This window comes from Thermobia domestica, chromosome 13 (assembly GCF_964235325.1).
Source record: "Thermobia domestica chromosome 13, izTheDome1.hap1.1, whole genome shotgun sequence".
In the NCBI taxonomy this organism is placed as follows: domain Eukaryota; kingdom Metazoa; phylum Arthropoda; class Insecta; order Zygentoma; family Lepismatidae; genus Thermobia; species Thermobia domestica.
Genome location: NC_137466.1, coordinates 86,297,952 through 86,310,391, shown reverse-complemented (window position 1 = coordinate 86,310,391; position 12,440 = coordinate 86,297,952). Strand labels below are relative to the sequence as shown.

The 12,440-nt window shown below is 37.2% G+C and overlaps 1 protein-coding gene across 2 annotated transcripts in view; it reads right to left on the bottom strand.

The window, feature by feature from the left end:
* Positions 1-12,440, bottom strand: part of LOC145668291 (tetratricopeptide repeat protein 23-like) — a 138,354-nt gene that overhangs the window by 93,190 nt on the left and 32,724 nt on the right. For both annotated transcript variants that reach the window (XM_081736018.1, XM_081736017.1), the window contains exons 2-3: positions 3,461-3,789; positions 1,979-2,185 (exon numbers count right to left, since the gene is read on the bottom strand). In XM_081736018.1, the coding sequence (XP_081592144.1) occupies positions 1,979-2,185; positions 3,461-3,658 (405 nt within the window). In that variant the 5' untranslated portion in view covers positions 3,659-3,789. The remainder of the gene's footprint in view (positions 1-1,978; positions 2,186-3,460; positions 3,790-12,440) is intronic.

The following is a 12,440-nucleotide window of genomic DNA, read 5'->3' as shown; positions in this document are numbered from 1 at the left end:
CTGCTTTAATGGAAATAGTTCCTGCGCTTCGTTCTAATGCACTGATAAAAAGATGTATTTTTCAGTGCTGAAGTGTTTCTGTTTTTCATTTTTATTGCCACTTTATTCTCCGATTTTTTTGCATAGTTTGCATAACCCATAGGGATGCTCCCCACTTCCCGCAATCACTTCGAAGTACGCATGAAATTTACTTACTGCGCTCGCCACTTGCGTTTTTTATTTTGCAAATTTCTTCTTACTGGACGTTTGTGGCGTTTCGTCAGCAGACTGCCGGAGGCAAATCAACTGAAGGGTGAAAAATAAATCCCTCTTTTCCTATTTTTATCTCAGGACGAACCGACCTCCAGGTAGCACACACCTATAGAATAGTGTCTGATTTCTCAATAAGTAAAGCCACATTCCCACGTTAGAAGAACTTGTAGCTGTCATAAAAAAAATCTTGAAACCTTACCATATTTCACCGTGTACACATAGTCTTGAAAGGGTCATAAAACATTTTTTCCATCTTGCAAGGAGTTGAACGATGCGCAACTTTCTGGGACGTCTTGCTTGCTACCTACTATCGCCCTCCCGCTGACATAAAAGAAAAACCAGTTTCGCCGCTTCCCAAACAACGGATTCTTTTGGACAAGGAGGCGAAGTGCGCCAAAATACACATTTATAATGAGGAGGTTCACTGCTTGTCCACTAGAGTGCAGTGCTGCATGTGTGGAGAAACCTTTCTTGCCTTCAAGAAGTTGTAACATGTAAAGAGTAAATAGAAAGATCGGTGGAAAGGTTTCTTTATTTTTTTTATGACAGCTACAAGATTCATTTAACATGGCAGTGTGGCTTAATACTTATTGTTTAAAAAACGCAGGAATGCATCGTAATCCAGCACCAATGACACATTTTTTTTGTGTGCAACAAGTTTTGATAAGAATGACACCTGTGTAGCTTTAAAACGAGCAGTAACTACCGAAAACGCGAACAACTGATTCAGGAAACGACACACTATAGCTATATGCTACAGAGGCAGATCAACTCACACGGATTGCATAAACTACTGGGAACACATTCACTCCAGCGGCATTTTTAGTAAAGCCAAAAAATTCAAGTGAAAGACGTAATGATTTTCCCCCTTTTTACATTCTATAAAAGAATTCAAGTAGTACCGATACTTGTGCAAGACTCTTGCGCAAGACTCTTGGTCTTGGTCTTTCATCGGGATTCCTGGTCTTGGTCTTGATCTTGGATGCAAGACTCTTTCAAAACCTGCAAGACCAAGACTCTTGCGCTCATCACTACTTATGAGCTAGAATAACATTTCTACTTCAGTCATGTACTTTTATATTATTGTTTTACCTGGTTTAATTTGAAGCATTGTTACACTTTTTTTTTTTTTTTTTTTTTTGCGAAATAATGAAGTTAAAAACTATAGTTTCAAATGTAACACTAGTATAAACTCCTACACGAATATATAAACGAAATACAGGTAGTGATAAGAAAAGGGTACAAAAACGAATACAAGTTGTACCAGATTGTCAGCAACGAAATTTACCACAAGCTTAGATAGTTCTTACAAGTATTATTGTTAAGAGTTCCAACAGGAACTTTAGCATTCATATTGTCGATAGGAAAATTAAGTTTTGTGGAAACTTTTGGGTATTTTCTTCAAAAAAGAAGGCTAAAATTAATAACAAAATTAATGACACCAAAATTACAGAAGTTCTCAATTTTAATGTAAAAGTCTTTTAGTTGTTCTTCCCAGTCTAAACAACCTTTATTAAGTTACGCTTCCATTTAAAATGTATTCATCACCTATTTATTTCCTCTTGTATCCCGAAGATAAGCCCTAACGTTTATCAATATTGGGCTTTCATGAGAGACGAGCCCGAATGTATAGGAACCACATTAATAGTGTGAAGATTTCAGCTATTATGAGATATTTCGTTATTGGGGGTAATAATATCAATGAAATTACTATAGGCCTACTTACCTGTAAGTATTTGGCAGCTTCCTGTAGATACTTCTCTGCGGCGCTGTAGTTTCGGAGGTAGGTATTGGCTTCTCCACGAACAAGGTTTCCTAGGAACAGAGTAAACAATACTTGGGTCTTCTTCTGCGGAATTTCCTCTGCACAGAAATTGTTGTACAAATTGGACAACGCTTGACCTGCATGATCGTCTGCTTGCAGATAGTAATTCTGAAAATTAAGTTGAGAAAATTCTGAAATTAAAATTAAAGATTTTGCTCCTAATACATTTTGTCTTTGACAACTTTTATATGGATGAGAATGTTAGGCCCCAATAGGAACATAATCTGATAGGAAGAGGAGACAAACAAAAGGTTGAAACAGAAAGGTAAAATAGCATGGAGCTCTAACTCTTACGTTGCCAGCCATAATTCTAAAATTGAAAAGAAATTTTTGAGTTTTACGTCCCACGGTTATGCCGGCTACTGTAGGCTAAAGGAGACAATGATGATGAGAGATGAATGAACTGATGAAATGAAGAAAGTGGAAGGAAACAGGAAAACCCCGTGAAAACCCACGCACACGGTGTTTGTCACCACAAAGTTAACTTGACTTGAGCGGGGATCGAACCAGGGACCACACGCACCAGGGGTGAACGCTCTACTATTGAGCCACCGCGGCCCTATAACCACCATTCTAATAATTAGATGGAAAGATTTAAGATGGGTGATAATTTCGTTCGCATGATAAATACTTGAAAAATGTATGGAAGTCTAGTTCAGATAAATATTGAAAAAATACATTTGCGTAGACCAAGAAGATCATGGGAAGAAAATATAAAGATAAGTCATGAGGAGGTGCAGGGGCGTAACTAAAGGTTTGGGGACCTCCCCGCAGACAGCGTGGAGTGGGTCCCTTCTCTACATTCCACTTCACGATTTGGGGCCCTCTGATGGCTTGAGCCCCCCCCCCCGCATTGCGGGGTCCTTATTTACGCCCCTGAGAAGGTGGGTTGAAAAAGCGGGATTAAGGATTCACTAATGGCTTTCGTTTCTACGACAACGAATCGTCAGGTTTTTTAAGCTATAAGTTTAGTTTACATCTGAAACTTTTACACCCTTATATTTTACTTTAAAACCATGTATAAAATAATTTTAGAAGCAACTGGAAGATATAAATGTCCATTTACATTCTCTTAAAACAGCTACTGATCCTACAAATTTTATGTACGTGAATGATGTTCGGGTTTCCGCAAGAAGAGACGAGAAAGAATTTTCGTGACAAGATACAAGACAAACCAGAGCTCTTTCTATATAAACAAGTACAGTTTCCGAGACGAGATAGTCTCATTTCGAGACGAGACAGTCTCAATTTTGGTCTCACATAGGCAATCCTAACGTTAGGGAGTCAATAAATTTTACCCTAAATTGTCTTAAAGCTAAGTAACAAATTGATATAAAAGCGTTTAGCTTGTAGATAAACCAAAGCACGTGCGTTTACGATTACCTTCATATCGAGGTAGACTTGTGCAAGAAATATCTGTGCTCTTGCATATCTCCAGTGAGTGTCTCCATGCACTATTCTCGCAAGGGCCATTGCTCGAATAAACTCTTTTACAGATTCATCTTCCTGTCGTAGCTGCATCAACTTCCGAGCCCTGTACAACGTCCGTTTTAACAGAAGCTGAGTGTCTTCGCACATCATCTGAGGCAATTTAACTATGCACAGAGGTCATTAACAGGAACATTCTGGCTATTATTATTTTTTTAAAGAATCATATTGTTTTACATTGAGTTTGAATCCATTATCTTACTTCCAATTCCAATATGTGGCTCCTATAAAGAAATAACAAATACAGTATCATATTAACACGATTACGATACCAAAGGCAATAACAGGAAATTCTATTGTTGTCCTAATATACATATACCCATACATATACATATACATATTATACATACATATTCATATTATATACCTTCAGACTCCATTGTTCACCATCAATCGGGTTATTACCTACTTTAAAAGGCATCCAAAGAAAAATAAGAGTCTACGTTCTAGTCGTCCAGATACAATGCAGCGTCAGTTGAGGGCTACCACAAGGTGTATGGAATAAAATTGCCAAACTCCTGCTTAGCCGAATTTTAAGCCCATGGGACTTCTGTTTGCTTGGTCCTTTGTTGAATTGCTAATGGGAGTACTGGATTTTTTTTTTTTTTTTTTTTTGGAGTTAACCCAGCATCATGAGGAAATTGGAGATATGCCTAAATTAAGAGGTAGAACTCCTGTCTAGAAAACCAGAAATAAAGACACCTGGAAACTGATGCACTCAATACACATCACTCCGTCGAATATGTGCCATATGGCAGGCTGTAGCCCTTTATGGTCTGTAGCACTGAATATTTAGTACCAGATAAATTAGATAACTAGGGAAAACACGGAACCAGCAAAATGAACTATTTTCTGCCCTTCTGTTGATTGAAGCTCTAGTAAGAAATTTTTATGCGACACATCTACAGAGTTACTTCATAGAATTTGACACATAAATAATAGTTTTGGGACGTCCTAAGTATGTTTGTTTTATTCAAATGGTAAAAGGAAAGTAATATTCGATTTACGACGTCTACAGATAAATAAATGAAAACGAACTAGATTGTGGCAGCATTTGGTTAGGCTACAATATGCGTTACGAAATTAACACATGTATGAAAATAAGCTATCTCACTGTCATAGAAATAAAGGTTTACTTCGTGGGGTGTATAATGCCAATTTTTCGGTTTTTGACGGCATTACGAATTTAATACTTAATATAAAGCCCGACGTGGATAGATTCAAAGTCAACTGCTACAATAGACATTCCACGACATAGCAATTACTAGCTTCCACCATGGTGTTTCTCTCGCTGTACCCCTGCCTAACCCAACAACATTCAACGATTTAGTATGTATTTCATGCCACTAACCTCAAACGCACATTAATTTGTATTTTATTTGTTTAAACAGAATTAGTACTTTTGGAATCGCATTCCACTAACATATCTAATGTAATTTGTTCCTACACACATAGAAACGTATTAAAAAAAAAAAAAAAAAAAGTAAAGAAAATTGCTCATCTCCGAAACCTGGATTTTCTTCGATATCTGTATTTCCTCAGAAATCCAGATTTTACCCGACATCCGGTAAAAAATCCTGTTTCGAAAAGAAAACTTCGGATTTTTTTTGTCCATTCCTAGCTCCTTCGCGATGACCCTGAAAAGAATTCGTCATTTATATCCGCTCATTGTAATTCAGGGAAGGTTAATTAATTGATTTGACGTCATTAAACACCCTATATATATGAGAGAGAGAGAGAGAGAGAGAGATTTTACGTACACAATATAATAAATGAATGAACACCTATATAACACTCTCTCTTCTGTCTTGCCTTTCTCTCCTCAACACATGTTGAAAATTCCAACACGCATTCAATCCTGGTTGTTTATTCAGGTCACACCATATACCTTCAGGGCTAACATCAGAAAAGGCACAGGTGAAAAGACTGCATGCGCTATAGGACTACGTTCCTTACACGCAGAATCCGCAATCAATATTGGTCTATAGGTCCAAGTAAAAAGAAATGGCACGTTATCATTTAAAACTGATCGTATTTTAAGAAAAAAACAAATCGTAATCAGGCCCATATTTAGATATTTTATTACGCCCTTGGGCCCATGAAAATTTTGAATCCCTCTCCCTTCTTATTTGTCCGTATTCAGTTATAAGTAAACAGAAAAAAATGACAAAAGACAAAACATTATAGTGTGGCTCTGAGATACAAAATAATCACAAACTTCATCAGAGCTACTAAATACCAATCTACAGAAAATAGAACACAGAAAACTCAGTCGGGCTGTGGTACCAACATTGCTTTCAATGTAGACATTCCTTAAATTTCACTTTCATGAACAGCTTCCTTTTCCCTCACATTATACTTCAATCTCGATTATTTAAATATGCCACTCCCTGGAAATTTTTCGCCATATTCTCATTAATGAAGACCGTTGTTGTAAATATCAATTGATGTTACAAAGGGAATTGTGGAGTTCATGAAGTACCTATTAACCAAAATGATCAAGTATTATATAAGTATACTGTTGTAAAGCAATATTTGTTTAAAATATCACATGCGTTCCATTATGATTATAAATCTACTGTCAATAATAATAATTTATTTATTTATTTATTTATTTATTTATTGTAGATGATAAAGACCACAGCCGAGGCCAAAATGGTCATATATACAATAATATACAATAAGGTATTACGAGAAAAATACAAACAAAACAAGAAGAAATTAAAAATACATCAAGTCATCGCGACCAAATACAAAAAAAAAAAAAAAAAAAAAAAAGTAAATAAAAATTTTACACATAAGTTTGATACAAACTAAATTATAAAATAAAATTACAACATAACCTCGATTCAATAACTATTAAATTAAACAGGATGTATTATTAACAATTTAAATATATTGAACGTAATAAAAATAAACAAATTAGAAAAAGATTTATAATAATACACATGGACAAATATAAACAATGTAAGTAAAAGAAAAACAATGAAAATTCAATAGACAATATACCAAACCATGGTAAATTTTGTATATTTATTAAATAAAACATTCCAAGTATTGTTTTTTTAACTAATTGTAAAATTCGGATCAAAGAAATGAATTTTAAGAGATTTTTTATTTATATTGTCAACACTATTAAATAGTGGAGAACCAACCAATTGATTATTACATAATATGGAACGGTAAACCCTAGACTTATACAGGGGAACTTTGATATATAAATATTCAATTAAATTCACTCTAGCATGTACTATATCATGAATAAATTTGATTTGCCTTAAATTTCGCCGAACTTCAAGAACTAGTAAATCCAGTTTAGCAAGAATCTCCCTATTAGTCATATCGTATAATTTAAATTTATATTTTAACCAAGCCAAGAAAGAAATCTGGACTGACTCCAGAACTTGAGTGATACTACTAAGATTGCGATTCCAGATTAAACTAGCAAATTCCAAATGGGATCGAACATATGCACAATATAAGATTTTACATGTTGCAATGTCTTTAAAATCTCTAGCAACCCATTTGATGAGTCCCAGATTCCTTCTAGCCTTGGAAACCATGGTAGAAACAATGTAATAATAATAATAATAATAATAATAATATTGACAACGCACGTCCTGTATTTACAGTGAAGAAATTGGCAACCATATACAAGTGACCTGACAAACAGTTACTAATACACTTAATGGTAGGTACTTTCTAGATGTTACTTAGACTGGTTTAAGTTATTTATTATTATTATTGTTATTATTATTATTATTATTATTATTATTATTATTATTATTATTATTATTATTATTATTATTATTATTATTATTATTATTGTAATTTTTACGCTTTATGATTAGGCCTGTGCTATCTTTATTTATTTGGAGGTGACAAATTTATCTGAACGGGAAACTAAAAATAAAGTTTAAGAAGAACATTATATTACAACTTCAAGTATAAAGCTAGATTTCTAAGCATTACGTAATTAATTTTATTACTAAGGATACTTTTGAAAGACGCAGGTCTATGATTTCCATTTGTACAGCATAATTTCACCATAGGCCTACATTAAATTTCGCTGAGGTTATCGTTATCATTATCAGAAACATAAAAAATTTACTTGTAGTTATGGCATATTTACAGTAAAACATACACGGAAAAGACAAGGTCATCAATTGTTTCTTTATAACCAACCAATGCTGCTGGGAAGATCAGTCCTTGTTTCCTTTGCTGAATTTTTAAATCGGGATTTTTCCTGAGACTTGCAATTGCGATAAACATCACGATAGTGATAGCTGCAAATTTGCGCTTTATTTATTTATTTATTTATTTATTTTCGTAACCTACGTAACATATATTCACTATTCAAGAGACAGAAGACTGAATTCCGGGACTTTAACCGTCCCGATGAATAAAAATATTCCTCTGGGAGAAGAAGTAGAATTACTAATTAATCCCGTCCAAACCAGGAGAGTTGGGAAGCCCACGTTTTTTAAATATTCGTTATATTCGAAGATATTCGCTAAAATTCAAGAAGCAGTACGAAGTGTATTGAAGAATCGTTATACCCTACACAAATTAGAGCTGCTATAATTTTTTAAAATAAAAATCAAGTATTCGAATTTCAAGCAAAAAATTATTCGTGTGATCAATAACAATTATTAAAATAAATGTATATATGTAAAAACGAATATTCAAAATGAAGTGGAAAATTTACCAAGCAATTATTTGAAGATCCAATATTTGAATAATTTTAACAGCACCAGCATACAGTATGGCTATTAAATCATAAATCAATGGCGCCATCTAAGGGGAAGGGGTACAAAATATAAGCATGTAAAAATAGATAAAGCCTATTTACTTTTAGTTCCCACACAGAAACATTTTAACACAGTATGAAGTTAACTTATAGGTTACCTTGGTCTTATAGCCCACCAGAACTCAGAGGCGGATCTAGGAAGGAAAAAAAACTGGGAAGGTCAGCCAGATGCCAGACTATGATAGGTGTATCTTAACTTTACTATAAACTTTCAAAAATATATAAATAATAACTTCAATTATTTTTCTCTCAAAAAACTGGGGGGCTGAGGCTCCCCGGTCCCGGACTAGGTCCAAGACTGTTCCCAACCAACGTAAAGTATATATATATATATAGAGAGAGAGAGGAAAGTGGGTGAATACCGCGCAGGAGGGTAATACCGCGCATCAAAGTTTCTCTATGATAACGCAGAGCATGATATTTATAATGGCGAGTGACAGGTAACGAACAGAGTGTAACAACACATGTAACGGTTGGCTGTGCGCGCCATAATAACTGCGCAGTATATGTTGAAAGAAAACGTAGGAAGGTGTTTATAATTTGAGCAGGGACATTAAAACGTTATAAGTTGGATATGTTTTGAAGAAGAACGAAATTATGTTGCTAAGGTAAGTAGGATATTAAGCTCTTTTAAAATATAAAACAACTACACGACAATATTAGCATGTTCTATTTTCAATTTTTTTTTATGTGTGTGTGTGTGTGTGTGTCTGTTTGAAGGTGCATATAGGGTAATGGCGCGCAATGCGCGTTTAGTGCGCGTTTTCCCCCCACATTGTTTTTTAGGGGACAAAAATATCCTCGAAATTTTCTTCTCCTCTTATTTTCTCAGATGCCGGGAAAGTACTTAAAGAAAACTAAACGCAAAAACTGGACAGAAGAAGCATTGTGCAAGTAGACTTGACAATAGTTTGTGTTAATGCCTGCAGTAGATCCTATTTCAAGTTTTACTTCAAGTATTTAATTTCAAGTATAGTATTTCAAGTTATTGTCTTTGTTTTCAGTATTTCAAGTTTATAGTACGAGGGCTATCCAGAAAGTAGATTACGTTTTCGTCTGTGTCCTCTAGGGGCGGGGCTAGCGCGGCCATCTTGGGGTCAGAGCGTTGCGCAGCTTAGTCGGCATCTAGCCGTGCTAGTGAGAGGTTCGTGCTGTGCTCCGTTAAGATACTGTGACGGTTTGAAATGTCTGCGTTAATTGAAAATCCCGCGAGCTGCGAGGTGCGTGCAGTAATAAGGTTTCTGACAGCAAAAAACTGTAAACCGATAGAAATCTATCGGCAGCTGTGTGAAGTGTATGGGGACAACATTATCACTGAAGGTGGAGTGCGACAGTGGGTCATAAGATTTAAAAATGGCCGAACCAATGTTCACGACGAACATCGAAGTGGGAGACCCAGCAAAGTGACTGCCGAACTTGTCGAAAAAGTCGATGTTAAAGTCCGTGAAAATCGAAAGTTCACAATAACGGAACTTTCTTTGAGTTTTCCACAAATTTCGCGAAGTTTGTTGCACGAAATCATCAGCGAAAAGCTTGGTTACCACAAGTTTTGTGCAAGATGGATTCCAAAAATCTTGACAGAGGACCACAAAAATCAGCGAATGGCTGCAGCGTTGCACTTTTTGGACGCCTACAATAAGGATGGTGACTCTTTACTCGATCGCATCGTTACTGGTGACGAAACATGGGTGAAACACGTGAACTGTGAAACGAAATTGCAATCAATGCAGTGGGGGCACACAGGTTCTCCCCAAAAACCCAAGAAATGCATGCAAACAATGTCGGCAAGGAAGATGATGGCGACTGTTTTTTGGGACAGAAAAGGTGTGATTTTGGTGGACTTCCTGGAAAGAGGCACTACAATAAACGCTCAAAGGTATTGCCAAACTCTGCAAAACCTCAGAAGAGCAATTCAAAACAAGCGCAGAGGAATGTTGAGCTCTAAGATCTTGTTGATTCACGACAACGCCCGGCCCCACACGGCAAATGTCACGCGTGAAGTTCTTGAATCTTTTCAGTGGGAGTTGTTTCCTCATCCGCCGTACAGTCCCGACCTGGCACCGAGCGACTTCCACCTATTCCCAGCAATGAAGAAGTGGCTGGCTATGCAGCGTTTTGATGACGACGAACAGCTGCAAGAAGAGGTAACGAAGTGGTTGAAGTCGCAGGCGGCCGAATTTTTCGACGAAGGAATTTCCAAGCTCGTACATCGCTACGATAAATGCCTTAATTTGAATGGTGACTATGTCGAAAAGTAGTATTTGTGTGTGGCTTTCATCTGTATATAATAAAATTTGTTTCCTATACTTTGTTGATTTTTTATTCCAAAACGTAATCTACTTTCTGGATAGCCCTCGTACGTAGAAGATCATTAAATATTTAAATACATAAATATAAGTTTGGTTTCTATGTTCCATTGGATCATTTAATATTAGAAAATTATCTTCGCGCTATTACCCCACGGGGGTGGTGAATACCGCGCATTTACCTCACTCACTTTTTCGCTTGTTTTTTCGTAATCTAACATAATGCAGTTGACATAACGCCTTATACATGCATTTAAAGATAAAGGATGTGATTATATGTTCCTGATTTCTTAGTTCTTTTCATCCCGAAAGTCACCCACTTTCCTCTCTCTCTCTCTCTCCCTATATATATATATATATATATATATATATATATATATATATATATATATATATATATATATATATATATATATATATATATATATATATATATATATATATACAGATGGTGATCAGAAAAATGGAAACACCTGAACGAAATTGCTACTCACCAGATTAATATGGTGTAGGGCCACCTTTCGCCTTCAGAACAGCCTTGATGCGACATGGGATGGAGGCATAGAGGTCGTGAATGGTAGTAAGTGGAATTTTACACCATTCCTCGTGCAGGGCATCGGCCAGTTCTGTGAGAAAGGATGGAGGTGGAAATTGTCGCCGGAGTCGTGTTTCCAAGACGGACCACAGATGTTCAATTATGTTGAGATCTGGGGATTGGGCGGGCCAGGGGAGGCGTTGAACTTCAAACCACGCTGCAACAACGCCAGCTGTGTGAATGGATGCATTATCATCCTGGAAGATGGTGTCATTGTCAGGGAACAACATCCGGACCATAGGATGCAAGTGGTCTCCTAAAATTGCGACATAATCGTTGGCAGTGATTCGTCCGCTAAGTGTGACCATAGGACCCAATGAAAACCATGATATTGCGGCCCACAGCATCACCGAGCCGCCGCCATGTTTCACAGTTGGGCGGAGACACTGCAGCTCATAAGCTTCTTTGGGCGTTCTCCACACATAAACACGGCCCATGGTTGGGAATAGGGTGAAGGATGACTCATCCGACCATATCACACGTTTCCAGTCCTCAACAGTCCAAGTTGCATGGTCGCGGCACCATTTGCGGCGTGCGAAAACGTTATGGTCCCTGATGAGCGGTTTGGCCCGTGCAACACGACTCGTAAGTTCATGTCGTGTAACTCGCGGCGGACTGTGATTATCGAAACAGGGTGGGGGAGGTGCTGATTGAGTTCCTCCGTCACTTGCTCCGCAGTGGCACGACGGGTCTGTGTGACAATGCGCTTTAATACCCGGCGTGACCTGTCACTCATGATTTTCTTCCGCCTACTGTTCCGCTTCCCCGATGTGGTTTTTCCGTGTGTTGTGTAGGCCGTCATCACCTTCGACACTGTCCCACGCGACACACCTAACTCAGTAGCCACTGCCGTCACACTCACTCCACATAACCGCGCACCAACAATTTGCCCTTTTTGAAAATCTGAGAGGTCTCCAATTTTACACTACCTCCGTCTGCTGCAGCCACTGGACACTGCTGCTCAACTGCGCCTGACGTAGTATGGAGACCGACCTAACACACCACCACCAACGGTCCGGCGCTGCGGGCGCCACGACACCACTGCCAACCCATACATCTGACGTGTTGCCAACTACAGGTGTTTCCATTTTTCTGATCACCATCTGTGTATATATATACTTTGTAGGTCATCTGCAGCGTGACATTCTTGAAAGCAACTCCATT